Raw genomic sequence first — 18217 nt, 5'->3', positions numbered from 1 at the left:
GGGCCAAGGACTTGAGATGGCTTTGGGCTACTAGTTACAAGTAAGGGGAGATGCAAGTGCGCTTGGGCCACGACCAAGTAAAGTAACAGGATTAGAATTTTATTTCTTTTAATTCCAGAAGGCCTTGTATGGTCATTTGCATTATTTAGTCCATTTTACCTTTATTGTTTTTTTTACTGAAATGTCAGTGATTGGCTGTAGGCTCTGTGGAAACCGTTAGAATGTTCCACTTAAATTCCTTAGCAGTACTATGTAAGGGGCATTTGAAGAATATTTTCTGCATACACATTCTAGAATTATCTTTATCTTCTCTCATATTTTTCTGAAGGTTACTCCCATCTAAGGAGTTGTTTATAGTATTTATATTACTATCTTGTTACACTTGGTATCAGAGATTTCGATCTCTTGATTGTGACCATGGCTGATGGAACACGCATGAGCTAGCTGCAGGAAGGCTTGGCCAATCTCACCAGATCTATGGAGTCCTAGTTCAAAACAGTGGAGACTGAGTTGCTAGCCTTGAAAAGGCAATCAGATTCCATGATCCAGCAAATGACAACACTGACTGCTGAGTTGTAAAGGAATAATCAAAACTTGTCTGATTCGGAGGCTTCAAACCAACATCAGCAAAGGCAGGAGTCTAATGAGCTTGAAAGGGAAACAATGCCAAGGTAAGTACGTAGTGATTTTCCAAGTTTTAAAAGGGATGATCCCACTAGTTGGCTCAATAAAGCCAATCATTTCTTTGCATTTTATAATACCATTCCTCACCATAAACTGAGACTTGCTTCCTTCCACATGAAAGGCCAAACATTAGTATAGTTCCAAGACTTAGAGGAGTCAGGAAAGTTGAGGGGCTGGGAGAAATTTGCGCAAGCGCTTGTCACAAGGTTTGGCCTTAGCTCTTATGATGATCCTATGGAAGCCTTGACAAGGTTAAAACAGAATGGTATGGTGAAAAACTATAAATCTAACTTTGAGGCCTATCAAACAAACTTAAGGGGTTATCTGAATCCTATAAATTCAATTGTTTTCTGAGTGGATTGAGAGATGATATAAGGTTACCTGTGAGAATGTTCAAACCTGATAATTTGTTGACTGCATATAGCTTAGCAAAAATTCAAGAAGAACACTTGAGCATCACTAAAAGGAGTATAAAGGAATTCTACCCCTTCCTGACCAAGTACCCCCAAAACACCTAACTCTTACACATTCCACAACTCCAAAAGGGCCTTTCAAAGCTCTAGTTTCACTCCAGAAAATTAACCAATTCCAGATAAAAGATAGAAATGATAAAGGGCTCTGTTACTACTGTGACTCCAAGTGGAATCCAGGCCACAAATGTCCTAACCTTAGGTTGTTTTTGATTGAAGAGGTGGATGAAGGAAACCCAATGGAAAGTGTACAGCCAGATGAAACATTAGGAGAAGAGTTTAATAAAGTGCAATTTGATGATAAACAACCAGGAATATCTCTCCATGCTTTGGTGGGTTCACAAAATTCCAAAACCATGAGAATTAAGGGGAAGGTGATGAATCAATTGATTGTAGTGCTGATAGACTCAAGAAGCACCCATAACTTCTTGGACCCTTCAGTGGTGAAGAAAAGGAATATCCCAGTGCTGGAAGAGGAAAGGGTGAGGGTCAAGGTGGCCAATGGTGAAGAAATTTCCACTGAGGGAAGGTGTCCCAGGCTAAGTTTTAAATTATAGAGTGTGGAATTTGAATCTGAAATGCAAGTGTTAGTTCTAGCAGGCTATGATATGGTTCTTAGGGTGCAATGGTTGAGAGGGTTGGGACCCATATTGTGGAATTTTGGTGACTTAACTATGGGATTTAAACAAGAGAATAGGGATGTACCGCTGAGAGGGCTATGTCCCACCATAACCATTGAAGAGGGGGGCCTCTATAAAGATAATAAGTTGGAAAAGAAAGGGGTATGGGTACAACTCATAAAAGTGAAAAAATTCCAGCAACCTATGGAGGTTCCAGTGGCTGTTAAGGCACTCCTGGAAGAGTTTTCAGAAGTGTTTGGTGAACCTCAAGGGCTGCCTCCTAATAGGTCACATGACTATTTAATAAATCTATTACCTAACACAATGCTTATATCAGTGAGACCTTATAGATATCATTATTTTTAGTTGGATGAAATTGAAAATTTTGTGAAAGAGCTACTGAAAACATGGGTGATCCAACCTAATTGAAGCCCCTATTCATCACCAGTGCTACTAGTGAGGAAGGTTGATGGGTCTTGAAGGATGTGCGTGGATTACAGGGTTTTGAACAAAGTAACAGTGAAGGATAAATATTCAATCCCTATAGTAGAAGAATTGATGGATGAACTTAGTGGGGCAAATGTATTTTTTAAGTTGGATCTTCGATCTGGGTACCACCAGATCACGGTGTAAAGGGAGGATGTTCCTAGAACTGCTTTTAGGACACATGAGGGGCACTATAAATTTCTTGTGATGCCATTTGGTTTAACTAACACCCCTTCTACTTTTCAAATCTTAATGAATGAAATTTTTAGGCCTTACTTGAGAGAATTTATCTTGATTTCTTTGGTGATATATTAGTATACAGCAGAACAACAGATGATCACTTACACCATTTGAGGGTGACCCTAGAGACATTGAGACAACACTAGCTACTGGCTAAAGCTTCTAAATGTAGTTTTTTAATGGCTGAAGTGGCTTATCTGGGCCATTTAATATCAGCTCAGAGAGTAAGAGTGGATCCTGATAAAATTAAGGCTATGGAGAACTGGCCCTTACCCATATCATTGAAGGGACTCAGGGGCTTCCTAAGTCTTACTGGGTATTACAGAAAATCCATCAAAGGTTATGGAAGTATTGATGGACTTTTGACTGGGTTACTAAAGAAAAACCAGTTTGTGTGGATCCTTGAAGCTAAAAAAGTCTTCTTAAAACTAAAAGAGGCAGCCTCAAAACCCCCTATATTAGTATTGCCTTATTTTACTCAACCCTTTGTGATTTAATGTGATGCCTCAGGGCAAGCCATTGGGGTTGTGTTGATGCAAAAAAATAAGCTCATTGCCTATTTCAATCAGGCCTTAAAAGGAAGGATACCATCTTGGTCAACTTATGAAAAAAAAACTCTATGCACTAGTGACTGCTATATAGAAGTGGAGGCCCTATCTTATTAGAAAAGTGTTCACTGTCAGAACAGACCATCAAAGTTTAAAGTTTTTTCTTCAATAGAAGGTAAGCACCCATCTACAACAAAAATGGGTTTCAAAACTACTTGGTTATGATGTTAGGGTGGAATATAAAAAGGGGGTAGAGAATCTTGTGGCTGATGCCTTATCTAGAAAGGATGAAGTTCATAAACCAGAAGTGGGATTGAGTATTTCAGCTCTATCTATTCCTACAGTGGAGTGGTGGGATGAGATCAAGGAAGGGTACAAGCAAGATCAAAATTCCATTAAACTACTGGAGCAAACTACTATGGGGTTGTTGCCTAAAAAAATTTCAGAAAAAAATGGTCTATTATTTTACAAAAAAGATTGTTTGTATTTGAACATGGTGATTCTCGACAGAAAATATTACAGATTTTACAAAGTGAGCCATTAGGGGGTCATTCAGTGTATGATAAAACCCTCCACAGAGTGAAGAAAGAGTTTTACTGGCTAGGATTGAGAAATGATCTAAGAACCTTTATCAGAAATTGTGAAGTTTGTTAGAAAGTTAAGGCAAATCAAGCTAAACCTAGTGGGTTGTTACAACCCTTCCCAATTCCCTCTCAACCTTGGCTGCACATCACTATGGATTTTATAGAAAGGCTATCTAAATCACAAGGATTTGATAGGGTATGGGTAGTGGTGGATCGCTTAACTAAATATGCTCACTTTACTCCTATCACTCATCATTTCTCAACCAAAACTGTGGCTCAACTTTTTGTTAAACAGATTCTGAAGCTACATGGGATGCCTTAGTCCATTGTCTCTGACAAAGGAAGTGTATTCACTAGCCTGTTTTGGCAAGAACTTTTCAGGATACAAGGCATCCATCTACCCTTAAGCATTTCATACCATCCACAGACTGATGGTCAAAGTGAGGCTGTGAACAAGTGTTTAGAGAACTATCTAAGGTGTTTTGTGTGTGATAAACCTAAAACTTGGGCCTATTGGATCCCTCTAGCAGAATGGTGGTATAACATCACTTACCATTCCTCTACACGCCTCACACCCTTTGAGACTTTATACTGCTATGCTCCACCAAAATTACTGCACTATACCCCTGGAACCACTAAAGTGGAAGAGGAGTTGAGATCCAGGGACCAGATCATGAAATTGTTGAAGAAAAATCTATAAAGGGCTCAGGATCGCATGAAGAAATACGATGACCTTAAGAGGAAGGAACAACATTTTGAAGTGGAAGAGTGCATTTATTTGAAACTTCAACCCTACAGGCAGCATTTAGTGGCCAGTCGACAAAGCCTCAAGTTATACACTAGATTCTATGGCCCGTATCAAATCATTTAAAAATTGGGAACTAGCCTGCAAACTAGATCTACCACCTTCATCGTCCATACACCCAGTGTTCCATATTTCACAGATAAAGAAAAAGTTAGGGTTACAAACTACGGTTCAACAAACCCTACCACCAACAGACACAGATGGCACAATAAAACCAGAACCAGAAGAGACCATGTCAAGGAGGCTAAGGAAATCAGAGAACTTACTGGTGGTGGAGTTGCTAATCCGTTGGCAAGGGTAGACGGCTGAGAGTGCAACATAGGAACCATTCAAAGAACTAAAGGAGGCCTACCCACACCTTGTGGGCACGGTGTTCTAATGGAGAAGGCTTTGTCACACGCGTGGGCCACTCATGGGCTAGGGACTTGAGATGGATTTGGGCTACCAGTTACAAGTGAGGGTAGATGCAAATGGGCTTGGGCCACGGCCCAGTAAAGTAGCAGGATTAGTTTTTTATTTCTTTTAATTCCAAATGGCCTTATATGGTCATTTGCATTAGTTTAGTCCATTTTACCCTTATTGTTATTTTTGTACTGAAATGTCAATGATTGGTTGTAGGCTCTGTGGAAACCGTTAGAATGTTCCACTTAAATTCCATTGCAATACTGTGTAAGGGGCATCTGAAGAATATTTTCTGAATACACGTTCTAGAATACTCTCCATCTTCTCTCATATTTTTCTGGAGGTTCCTCCCCTCTGAGGAATTGTTTACAGTATTTCTCTTACTATCTTGTTACATCGGGCTTCACAAAAACTCAACCAAAAACCTCTACCAACGCGATCATCCTCACAGAAAATGAATTTATGCTTCTGTCAAATGTTATTTCCCACAAAGCTCCCTAAAACCTGCTAATTTTTGGGCTTGTACCCCAATATCTATACCTGTCACAAATCAATACATGTGGCATCACCATCTTTCTAGAGGATGAATACCAAATACCTAGAAACAAATCAATGCAAATTCAAATAGCACTCGAACGTACAAGGTTGAATACCAGATACTTGGAAAGAAGGCTTACAAGCTGCTCAAGCATGCAAGGCAGAATTCAGCCTGTGCACCTAGCTAAGGACTGCTTCAAGAATCAAAATGCCAGTTTGCATTGACAACCTTGCCACAAGATGTATATCAACATAATTGGGATTTGACGCTGGTGGATGGACCGAGTGGAGATACACCATTGGAACCAGGTAGGATGGAAACAATCTATATTGCTAGTATGATACCAAGATCTGGGAACACAATAGATGTAGTCATACATGGCGTCCATAGAATGATTGAAAGGTGGTTTTCATGGAGTTTTCTATGCGAGGAGAACTTGGTTTCTTCCAAAGGGAAACAATGGGTTTTCAGGATCAGAGGTCAATTAAATTCTACAACGTTTTTCACTACTAAAACTGTTGTGATAGAGTAACATCATTCTTTTTCTCCAAGAAGAGAGCTAAAAGTAACAAGCTCATTCTATTACTAAGCCTTTTTTTCTTGAAAAAAAAAAAAAGTGTATGTGCAATTGCAAAAGTATGAAACCCAATGCTATGGCAATTTCACATGTACCGGCCTAGAGCATGCCAATCAAGGGCTAATATTCATGCAATTTTAGGACTGCGATGCATGAGAGGCAACACAAGCTGATGGTAAAAATACCAAGTTATATACAACAGCCTAAAATGCTACCACATCGATATCAAAGATGGATACGCAATATGTAAAACATTTTAGTCTATTGAGAGCTTTTTGGATTCCAGAAATTAAGGGAGCAGTTAATACCCAAGAACAAAGCAATTAAATGCATTCTTTATCGATGGGAACATTGATGCTACCTGAACAGGATACTGCATATAAGAAATATGGGAAGAAAAGGATATATTGAATGCATCTGGCACAACAGACCAAATGCCCACAATGTCATTGACAATACATTATGGACATTTCAACTGATAGCATTTCTTTTTATGTACAAGAGCCTAGCAACTATGTAACCTATTTTGCGCCGAATTGCATTTGCACCAACTCTGCTACCTTTCCTACAAGATCGTTGCTCCATTAATCTCTAACCAAAACTCGACATGGTGCAGAGGTGAATGAGACATATACGTAGTGATTCTCTAACGTTATCACCATCAGGAATACAATATTAAGCATTCTTATCTCCAAAATGATTATTCATCCGCTTCTCTGTGCTGCAAGGGTGGCCAAAGAAAAGAAAAGTATAAGCCTTAGGAAGTCCATATATAAAAGCCAAAACTCTGGTATAACTGTTTTCATTGTTATTTTGGATAGAGAACTTTTTTCATTATCATTATTGTTATGCCACATGCATGAAATCACCCAAACTACATGCAACAAACTCTATGAAAGTCTCAAAGAATTCAAGATGCAACAAGCACTTATTAAGCACAGATATCCAGCCTTACATATTAAGATGCACACACAGGTATATACACAAACCAGAATATAAAACAAAGCTAGCTTTTAAGTTCTGCAAAAAAAATTAGCTATTACCCTACAATGATTGCACTCCATCCATCACGAGTAAGATGCCAGGTCCAGTGGAGTTCAGTATTTTAGAACCAACTACCATAAACTGACCTTAATGCAGAAAAATATCCCATTATAGTTTAAAACACATTTTATTTCCTTTTTGATACTGTGTTGGAAAGACACTGGAGACAATTACAGAGCCTCCTGGTAATGACATATATTAGATAAAATGCTGATTCTGAGTGCCAGTATAACTCATATGAAAGGTGAAAACTTGCAAAACATGGACTACCTTTCAATGCAACACTGTACCATGACATCAAACAATAAGATATTTCATCACCTTACCTTACAAAAACTAGCCTAAAAAAATTTGGAACCTACATGTGGTATGCCGAGAATGTGGCTCACCATTCCCTTGCTGACATGAGGTTGTCTCTTAACTGGCATCTCAAATTTACTTTCAAGCTTGATATATTTGTGTTTCTCCATCTCAAATTATTTTCTAGATTCTTTCTGGCTACCAGATTGCCAAACTCTACCAAAGTTAGGAAGCCATTAGGATGTGCAATCACTCTTGACATCTCTCCTCTCTTCTCCATCTCCAGCTCCAACCCGTTGCAGGTTAAATTTTTTGGACTTCCCTGACTTATTGGGAAATATGAGGCTTCCAATTGTAGAATTTAGTTGAACGTCAATCTGAATTTCTTCAGTTGCTTCAAACCACGGGGGAGGAGCTCCAGAATGCACATTACCTCTTGCCTCTTCAACAGCCAATGTAGAAATTTGAGTGAGATTTTGCAAACCTAAAGAAAAAGAATCACAATATGAAGAAAGGACAGCATGTTCCAAATAAAGCATCACTCCAGCAAACTCCGTCTGCACAGAGCCAACCAGAATTCTGTATGAGACGTTTACTGATACAATTTCAAAACTTCAATCCTATAAACACATCCACTCACATGATGAATTCATATGGAATCTAGCTAACAGCTTCATGAGAAAATAAATAATAAGAAAAAAAAACCAAAATTGTAGTCAGAGATCAATACCATGAAAATTGCTTCCTCCTTTTACAATTACTTTGTCCTCATGCACCGGGTTCGTCTATATCAGTATCAGTATACAGTAAATGTTTGAAGGTTTTGTAAGTACATGTGAATGTAAAAATGCAAAAAACAAGTGGTATGAAGAAGCAGAAGCAGCTCGGTCATAGCCCATGATGTAAAAGAGCAAACCAGGGGAAAAAATATATCTAGAGCATAAACAATCACTATTTAGTCATTCCGCCCTATAGCATGCTGATTTTTTGAGTTTTGCAAGCATTAAGAGTTTAGTATATTCCAAATACTGGGAACAAATGACTAGCCCCATTGTCAGCACAAGTTTGGGGAGCACGAAACATCGTTAACTCATTAATAAAACAAGCATTTTAATAAGTGAATGGTACAGAACCATCAATTAGTGCACATGCAAACAAGAATCATATTACTCTAATTTAGAAATAGTATTAATTTAGTTTGGAAATAAAATCAGTGGAGGATGGCCTCCACTAGAAGTCAACTAAGTAGATGCTACTGCTACCTTCAATTACAATGTTTTCCACTCTTTCTCAAACCATGTTCTTGTTCAATTCTACAGAATGGACAAGCTAAAATATCCAGGACGGGTAGGTAATACTGAGTTTTATTTAAGGGCCCAAGGAAGTGTAAAAAAAATGACTAACTAAGAAATTCAGTACAATTACTTTAAAAAACAAATATCAGTACAATGATAGAAGAAATTTCCAAAAACAAATCTCATTGCAGATGACAGAACTTACCCTTTCATTACTGAAATTGCCATTTTTCCACATGAAATTCTTCGAATTCTTCAGATGATCCTCACTTGCTAGATGATTACTAGTACTGCTTGCATTATAACTGCTAACAGAACACAAGGCACGCAGTTTAAAAAAAAAAAAAATGGGTCCATAAAAGCAGACTCTGAACGCATTCTACTGTTTCGTTGCTCTAAAAAATACAACGATAACAGAAATTATATAATTCTCAGAAATTTTCATTATTCAAAGAACCTCAAGAAAGCAAAAGCTCCACTAAACTGAGACAATTCGATTATATACCACAGTTAACTATAATGTTGCTATATTATTGGTGGGGGCGGGGGGGGGGGGGGGAGATATAAACAAACATATAGCATAGAATTTCAAAGACCTTCAACTTCCTTTCCTTTTCCCCTCGCGTTTCTCTCAGTAACCAAACAGAAATTCAAAAACGGCAATCCAATAATAGGATACCTAAAATGCGGCTACCAAGCGAATAAGCTACCAAGCTTGCCGACGTCGGAGTCACAGAAAACGCACCAGACGCGGTTGCGAGAGGCTAGGTAGGGGGTGAGATGGCTCGGGTTCTCGGGGAAAAAGCGGACATTGGAGAGCTTGGAGTAGAACCGGGAGAGGAAGGCCGAGAAGGAGCTCTTGTGGCTGGGGAAGTACTCGTGGCGCTGGCCATGGTCGTGGTTGAGATTGCACAACTTGTAGAACTCAGACTCGCTCTCCTCCCACTGCAGATTCGCAGAAGCGCTGTTTGGCCGCCGAGTTTCGATTGTTCCTCCTGTCTCTCATTCCCGGCAATTCCAACCAATTTTTTAAAATGACTAAAATCCATTTAAAGAAAAATTATTATACACGTCGTGGATTAACAAACTACTCGGAGGAATGATAACAGTGCGTAAATCTAGCACATTCTTTTTAAAAAAGATGAATAATATGTACAGTGACTATCGTTACAAGGTGTTCAAATCTTACACATTCTCTTTAAATGAATGATTTGTACAATGACTACTATCATAAGATGTGTAAATCCTACACTCTTTTTTAAAAAAATAAATTATTTATACTTTAACTACCGTTATAAGTGTACAAATTTTGCACTCCCTTCAAAAAGTGAGCATATCTATGACACAAAAAAATTAATTTTTAAATGTTAATTTTTTTTAAAAAAAATGAACACCTTATAATTACATATAACATTATTCAACTACTTATTATGATACTTATAAAAAAAAATATTAACAATTTTAAAATAGCCGATATGAAACACTTTCACATGAACGGTGTGTTAAGCAGGTAAAAAAATAAGGTTTATAAATAGATATTTTAAACAAAAATTAAAATAATATATTTTTAAAATTATTTTACACATGAATATGTAAATAATAGAACTAATAAATTGAAAAATTAAAGGAAAACACTATAAACACAAAGGAATCTCACGCACTGATGTGGCATACTACTACAGTGTGCCACATCTTCCCCTATTTTCGTTTTTTTTTCTTTTCTTCCCTTCCCCCATTCCCGCCCCCTACCCTCTCCCCGCGCCGGCCATGGTGGTTGGGGACCACCTCATGATTGGCAAAAGACGCCGGCGGTCTAAGCGGCACCGCCGGTGTAGAGCATAGATAAGGAGGTTACTGAGAGAGGGAGGTGTTTTACTGAGAGAGGGAGGCTCTGCTCGCGGAGAAGGGAGAGAGAGAGAATGGCTCCGATGGCTGGGGGAAGAAACTTATGTCGATGAGGGGCTGGGTGTGGTGGTGCAGTTGGGCTGCGGCGGTAGCACTGGCAACAGCAAGAGGGAGAAACCGTTTGAGAGAGGCTCGATTTCGGGAGGAGAAGAGGGAGAGCGGTTGCACTGTGGGGGGCTGGGTTCGGTCGGAGGTCACCAATGAGGGGACCGATCGTAGGTGGTGGTCGACAACAAGCTGCGGCGACGCTACTGTGGCTGAGAGAGAGAGTCAGGTGAGGCGCACAGCTGCTCGGAAGCTAAAGGGGGAAAGACGAGAGAGAGGGAAAGTGGGAGAAAAATGGGCTTGAGAAAATAGACGTGTGTCACATCAGTATGTGAAATTCCTTTATATCTCTAACAACTCTCATATATAATTCTCTTAAAAAATTTACAGGAGAATTAAGGGATCATATATTTCTTATGATTTGAAAAAAAAAATCATGATAGATAACAAAATGACAAATCGAGAAAAGTTATAATAATTGGAAAGAGAACCAAAAGTAGAATGAGGGAACAAAGAGAGAATATAAAGAAAAAAGTTACGGCCTGCAATTCCCCTGAAATTCCATTTTAGGGTGGAAGTCTGGATGCGGATGCACTTACAAATATAGCATATTTTACCATCCCAATACACTATTTGGATAGCATACAAATTATCCAATTAACGTGAGAATTAAAAGAAAAACACTAAATTAAGTGCAAACTTCTTTTAAAATCAACAAGATTTTCATCTAATTTTTTTTTTTTAATATTTTGTCTACATTTTTGCAAAAATAAAAACACAAAAACATGAACTTTCACGGGAAAAAAAAAAGGGTATCTCCCTAATAACTTTTTAATTTTATCTACCCGCTTTCATTCTCTTATACAAAAAACATCCGCGTACCACTTTCACAAAATCCAATACAAAACGTATTTTGTAATTATTTTTTTTCAAGAATTCTAAAAATTAGAGAAACATTTATTTATAAAAAAAATCTATTCATCATCTCAACTCTTATCATCCTCTCATCATCCCATCATAATGTGGTATTAGATGATAGGTTTACAAATGAAATGTAATAAATAATTTTCAATCACTTAATGTCACATCATGGGATGATGAAAAGATGAGAGAAGTTAGGATGATGAGTAGCATTACTCTTATTTATAAACATGCTGTAAAGATTCCTAACTAGCCCCAACTAGCAACTAATAATTATAAGTTAGCTTTCTTTTTGGGGGATGAAAGCAGATCATCTCAGCCACTATTGATATGACTGGTTCACCTCTCACAATGAATGGAAACTAATGGGAACAAACACATAGCAACATATGCATCACTTCCCACTTCTCATGTGTTTTAAGAACATTGTTTACCCTCACTTTCTTTTGACTAGAAAGCTTCCCTTTATCTGTTAATGTCAAAATGCAAATAATGAACTTGTATTATGAACTACTCTATTATATGTTTCTCCCTATCCTTTTAGCTTTTTTAGGTTTAAAAGATCATAAAGCACCTAGACAATATCTGTTAGCCCACTCTTGCTAATGTGACGGGGGGAGTGAATCACATTCTCAGATGGTGTGACAGCAAGAGTTTAGTCCCACCATGATCTGAACTTTCCTACCTTTAAAAGTCAGCAGACTTTTTTTCCCCATGTTTGATTTAGAAATGAATTGTTGGGAAAAAAAAAAAAAAAAAAAAAAAGATCTTGATGATTCAAAAAAGTTGTTACTTGCAGAAATTTTTACCCTTACTTTTCAACAATCACCAAAGTATCATCAAAGCTGAACTTTGTGAATCCTTGCATGATATGATCCACCATTTTTTGTCCTTTCTTGATGCTTAAATGGTCACTCACTCACTCATTCACTCCTGTCAAAATGTTACTTTCGACTTTGAATTGAAAAGGATTGGCACTGTCCTTTAGGTGAACTAGATTCTCGCATTCAATTATCTATAATTTGAATAGTTATGCTATTTACAAGTCGGTGTATCAACGCGCGCATTTTTTGTTGTAGGATTCATCACAATTATTAGAAACTCAAAACACTAACAAATGCTACTCATCATCTTAATTTTCATCATCCTCCCATCATCCTATGATGTGGCATGAGATGATTGGAGATTATTTATTATATTTCACTTGTAAACCTATCATAGAATGATGAGATTACGATGAAAAAATAGATGATGAATAGATTTTTTCATTTTTTTTATGGTAGCTGGTATAGAATGTTTTCACATCAATAGTGTTTTAAGCCTGCCAATTAACTGACTTGGAAATAGATTTTTTTTTTTTTTTTTCTAATTTGAATTAACTATGCTATAAAGAACTTAGTTCATCTATATTCACCTCCAGTACAATACAGAAACATAACTTTGTGTGTGCCAAAATGAATTGCTTGTGCTGCATGATTTGTGGGAAATCAACCATCATATGCATGATGCATGGATGCGGTTCCCTACTGCTCATCTCTGAGGATTTCACAAAGATCTGTTTACTGTTTACTGATCTGCTTACAATTATAATTTGGTTCTAGAGGTAGATACCCTACTAAAACAATAATTGTTTGCAATTCAATTACAAAAAAAAACTGTATAACTTGACAATCGGATGTGGACAATGTGAAAAAGGACATTTTTTAAGGTTATGTCATAATGACTCCTTTGATAACTGGGGAAGCATGATCATCTTCACCCTGCTCATCAACTTTCTGAAATAATTGATGGGTCTTTCATTCATTTGATCTATGATTGTAACCCAATAAAAAGATAAAAGAAAAGGTATCTATAATGGAAGTGGTCATATGTCGGAGTACATAATATCATGAATTGGATTATGATCTGGATTCTGGAGATGTTGTATGTCCATTAGGGCTCACTTCTGAGCATTTTTTCTGTTAACTTACCTTCAGTCCAAAGGGAATGACATTCTTTCAGTCACTGCCATATATCCAACTGAATCGAGACCATCAAATACAGATCTAGTTAGGTTTCCAATAGGACAACTCACACTCATTTTTCTGAGAAATTGTAGTCATCCTCGTATCTTTATGAAGATTTTGATCCTACAAAAGTTAACTTTAAGGCTAGCAAGGACATCCAATACCTCGTGTGTTTTTCTTTACTAAAAGGAAAAGCATAGCCAGGCTTGGATCTAATGAGTATTGCTAATACTTTTTTATGTACCCTGTAAAGAGAAAGACTGCATGCATTTACCAAAAGCCAGAGATAAAATTAAAGGGTTCGTCTTGGTAAAACTAGGAACATTAAGAAGGGTACTGGTCCTAACATGGTAAAACTAGGAGCTGCATCAAGGTTGGTTTGAAAATAAGTGAAAGTACATTTTTCACCTCTAACTAGCATGCATCTAACAATATATATATATATATATATATATATATTAATCCATAAGAGTATCAAAACTACTGCCGTTTTGTACCCTCAAATTATCGTTGATTGTCCAACTCTAGCCGTTAAGATGACTGAAAGAATACGTGAAAGTGCAAGTGTTGTAGCACAATCTTGAGGGTTGACCGTGTACTACGAAAGGTGTATTACTTAAAGTATGGAGAAAGGTATTTTCTTCTTTTTGAAGTTATGTGTGAGAAAGTAAGAAAGAAAGAAAGAAAATATCTATGGTGAGACTGAGAAGGTGAAAGATTAAGTGGGTCTTTATATCCTCATTTAGGTTGGGAAGTTGAGAAGATTCTGGCAAACCAAATGAAGGATAGGATAATAATATTTAATTAGATTAGAATCACCTTTTTTTTTTTTTTTTTACCTCCAATATCCAATGCTTTCCAAGCTGTTTCCAAGTGTACTTTTCAGAAGGACCTAATGTTGAGACTTTATGATCATTTGCCCCCACTAGATTATTTCATGACATCATCAAAGAATCAAAGTGCATTATTGGAGCCACACTTGACTACTGATTAACTGTATTTGAGTAATATGTTTGGAGGTTGCTGACAAATCAAGCTAATGTGCCATCCTTGAGACATCTTTGAAAAGGGAGCACTGCGCTAGTTACTGTTGTGGCTGACGCTTTTTTAAGAGCCATCCTATCCAAAAATGGTTCTTTTGTGTTGGATCCCAGACATGGGTAGTGGGTGTTTGGTTTCTGATGAGCAAAAGTTAAAGAAGTCGAATACAAGTGGATACAGCTATCCTGTCTTCTTCTTGCTGAATTACTCGCCTTTTTGTTCTGATTCATTTGCCTTTCTATCAACATCAAGGTTCCCAACTTGACCCTAGTTTTTGCATCGGGTTTGACTTGTTTGAGCCAGTGTCATGAGTTTTGATCAGTTCAGTAGCTTTAATCCGGTTTTACTAAAAAGCAGTTCTTTATCCAAAAGAGAATGCTAAACTAAGTAGTTTTAAGAACCTGTTCGAGTCTAGGATGCATATATGCCTGGTGTTTTTTTAAAGCTAATCATGTTTGGATTTGATGAATTTCTTCTTAATGGCTAATGCTTCCTTCTGTTTGCTTTGAAAAGGTTCTGATGCCATGCCTCCACAGTGATGTCCCAAGCCATGAAAGTATCAAATTAAGAGCTGAAAAAACTATGTTGGATCTGCATAAAGTTACAGCAGATAAATATCATATGCAGTTTCTCAACAATCCAATGAAATATTTAATCTGCTAATATTTTTCAACTCTTATATTATGAGTACTGTTGTTTCATCTGCAGATAAGATAATTATATCAGAATAGCAATCAGGAAATGGCAGTACTCTATCAACAATGGCAATTTCATTTCAAGTACCCAGACATTCTTGAAAACTTAAATACTATTTTCCATAATCTCATATATATATATATCCATGCAAGCTTCCCGTGCTCAAGATATTCTGATAAAATCTGATTCACTCCAGGGTCTCTAGCTCTTTGTCAGCTTAATTATTACCCATGGAAGCCAGGCAATTCATTTAAGTTTTTGAACAACAATCAAGTAGTCTTGAAAGACTCCAAACCCGTACACTGTTTCTGCTACACCTGGGCGCAGTTCTGTATATCTTGGCATTTAAGATATGATTTCACAGTTCATAAACTACATACATATGGTGTACGGACGGCTTTTTGATCCTGTCCTCAGGTCAGACATGACTCGAACTTGTAAACGCTCTTAGATTATCCGAGCTGTGCCATTAAATGCAGAGATGAAATGGCTTTTTTTCCTTGCTTATTTTTTCTAATCCCATGATTACCCTGAAGAATTGCGACTCAGAGAACTTGTTACGACTCAGAGAACTTGTTGGACTTGCTTGATCTCTGAATAAATAAACTTTTCACCTTACAATATATATATATATATATATATATAATAGGAGTAAACTTTTTCTAAAGTGTAGAGAGAGAGAGAGAATATGCATTCACCCCTGCAGGACCATATGGCATAGATCGCCGTGTTGATATTATTCAACATACAGATCACGATGACAAAGTAAAAAGGGCAGCGACGAAGTTATACATCTCCTGCCGCTTTTATTATGTGCTTTAATCGCTAACTTTTGAAGTTTTTTGTTGAAGCAAATTCATTGCAGAAACCCAAGAACCCAGATTGATTTTAATTTCCATACATACAAATCCACAGAAGCTTAAAACAGATTTACTCATGATCAGGCTTGAGTTAATGGTACGTACTACTCAAATGCTATTTATATCATTGAGCACTATGGCCGGAACCTTTGCCTGCAAGATTGGCAAGTGATCTCCATGCACGTAGCAGTAGTAGTAGAGTCTGCTATCTGGCGCGTCGCTCTCTCCTTCATTCTCTCTGCCTTTTCCACCTCTTCCCTCGCCCTCTCCCACATGTGCCTTGCTCTCGCGAACTCCGACTGCGCCAACTCCATTTCTCTCCTCGTCATCTCCCTCACTCTCTCCGCATGCGCCTTCTCTATCGCCGCCAGCCGAATCTGTTCTGCCGCCTGCCATTTCAACGCCTCGACGCAGCCCGCTGTCTCCGGCATGACATCGTCGTATAAGGAGGCACAGATTGGTCCGGCTAGAACGCAATCAGAAGGTGGCTGGATTGGCCTCAGACTGATTGATAACTGCAGGTCTAGTGCCGGGACTTCGAAGGAACTATGATGATCAGGCACCGCTGATCGATACCTTAGAGAAGCTGAAGAATCCGTCGACCGAGATGACATGCGTGATGAGGAAGGTACGGAGTTTGGAGAAGGGAGTAGCTGCAACTCCTTTTGATCTTCATGATCTTCCATTGAAAGAAAAAAGGGTGAGGTTCAGAGGAAATGATGACCTGAGGAGGAAGAGGTGGTGGTGAGGGAGTTTGGACGTGTGGGGGTGGCTGAGACTTGCGGCTATATATAAACAAGCTTAACTTGTCAAAGTTACTACTATGCCCATGTTTCCCATAAAACAAATGAATTTTGACTGAGCCAATGAATTGAAATGAGATTAAAATTAAAAATTAAATTATTCTTATAATATTATTTTTATTTTAAGATTTAAAAAAGTTAAATTATTTATTATATTTTATATAAAAATTTAAAAAATTTATAATAATTAGATGAGTTGAGTTGAATTGAGAGGCTCTCTCAATCCAAACAACCACTAATTAAACCATCTTCTACATTCTTTCTTGGCCAACTTAGTAAGACATCATTGAAAGTTGATACAAATAATTAGCAATACAAATTCATGTATTCTCCTTTGTTTTCATCATATTTTCTTTTTTAGCGCGAGAATAATATTATATACAATCTTAACGTGTGTAAATCTCTCGTATTTTTTTTTTTAAATTTAAGACCCTCTATTAAAAAATAAACTTTTTTGTGCAGATCTCATATTTGTCTATTTAAAAAAAATGCATGGAACTTGAATACTTTAAAATTATACAAATCAATTTCCTTAAAGCAATATGCCCTCTTTCCTTCTCCTACAGCATCCATGGGATCGAAAACTAATATATGATTGTTACAAAGGAAAGAAAACAATATCAAGCAATTAATAAACAAAATAATGTATGGGGATTGTTTGGTAATTGGTGCTGGAAAATATGAACAGGGGGGGAATTCCGTTATAGAAAAGCCAAAGTGAAAACGGATCACGTTATTAGGCCATGAGTGACCTTTTTTGTGTTCTTGTGCACTGTATGTTTCACTTTTTTCTTTTTTTTAAAAAATATATAAATTATTTGACTTTTTTTTTCTCTTTTCATTGGGGGGTGAGAACGAAAGGAGGGTGTGGGTGTATAATTATTACATTCGCACGTGCGCTGTGGTAGTTTTTATTTTTTTATTTATTTTTGGTTTAAATGAATTTTTTTTTTAGCAAAAAATGTTATATTCAGTTATTATTTACTTTCACATATTATATTTATAATTTTTTTTATAAAATATGAGAATATTTTGTATAAAATGTGAAAATATTTTTCATAAAATATGAGATATAGAATAATAATAATAATTAATAAGAATAATTTTTTTTTCAAACTTTATGGTAGGCCTAGGTTGTCGGACGCCTAGTACCTAATAATACTAAATAATAAGAAGAAAAAAAAGCTTCTTACTTTTAGATTGAGCAGCCCATGGTACGGGCAGCCTGGCACGTGGGATGGGCACACTGGTGAGGCTGACCATGATTGTGGGTACCTTTTTTTTTTATTTATATTTTTTTGCAAGACCTTTCTCTTCTCACTTCATGTGGGTCGAAAGTTTCATCAG

At 37.1% G+C, this 18217-nt stretch overlaps 2 protein-coding genes across 2 annotated transcripts; one reads left to right on the top strand and one right to left on the bottom strand.

Annotated features, from left to right (window-relative positions):
• The first annotated feature begins 1393 nt into the window (after nt 1–1393).
• On the top strand, nt 1394–5909 carry LOC121236632 (probable methyltransferase At1g27930). The gene is given in 4 exon segments (XM_041133069.1): nt 1394–1683; nt 5056–5069; nt 5183–5430; nt 5433–5909. Coding segments are annotated over 4 exon segments (1029 nt in total).
• Nucleotides 5910–15913: 10004 nt separating this feature from the next.
• On the bottom strand, nt 15914–16825 carry LOC121236885 (zinc finger protein SHOOT GRAVITROPISM 5-like). The gene has a single exon (XM_041133384.1). The coding sequence runs from the start codon at nt 16751–16753 to the stop codon at nt 16202–16204; it is 552 nt and encodes a 183-aa protein (XP_040989318.1). The 5' UTR covers nt 16754–16825; the 3' UTR covers nt 15914–16201.
• Between the last annotated feature and the right edge of the window lie 1392 nt (nt 16826–18217).

Source organism: Juglans microcarpa x Juglans regia, chromosome 6S (assembly GCF_004785595.1).
Source record: "Juglans microcarpa x Juglans regia isolate MS1-56 chromosome 6S, Jm3101_v1.0, whole genome shotgun sequence".
In the NCBI taxonomy this organism is placed as follows: Eukaryota; Viridiplantae; Streptophyta; class Magnoliopsida; order Fagales; family Juglandaceae; genus Juglans; species Juglans microcarpa x Juglans regia.
This window is presented reverse-complemented; position numbering and strand designations above follow the sequence as displayed.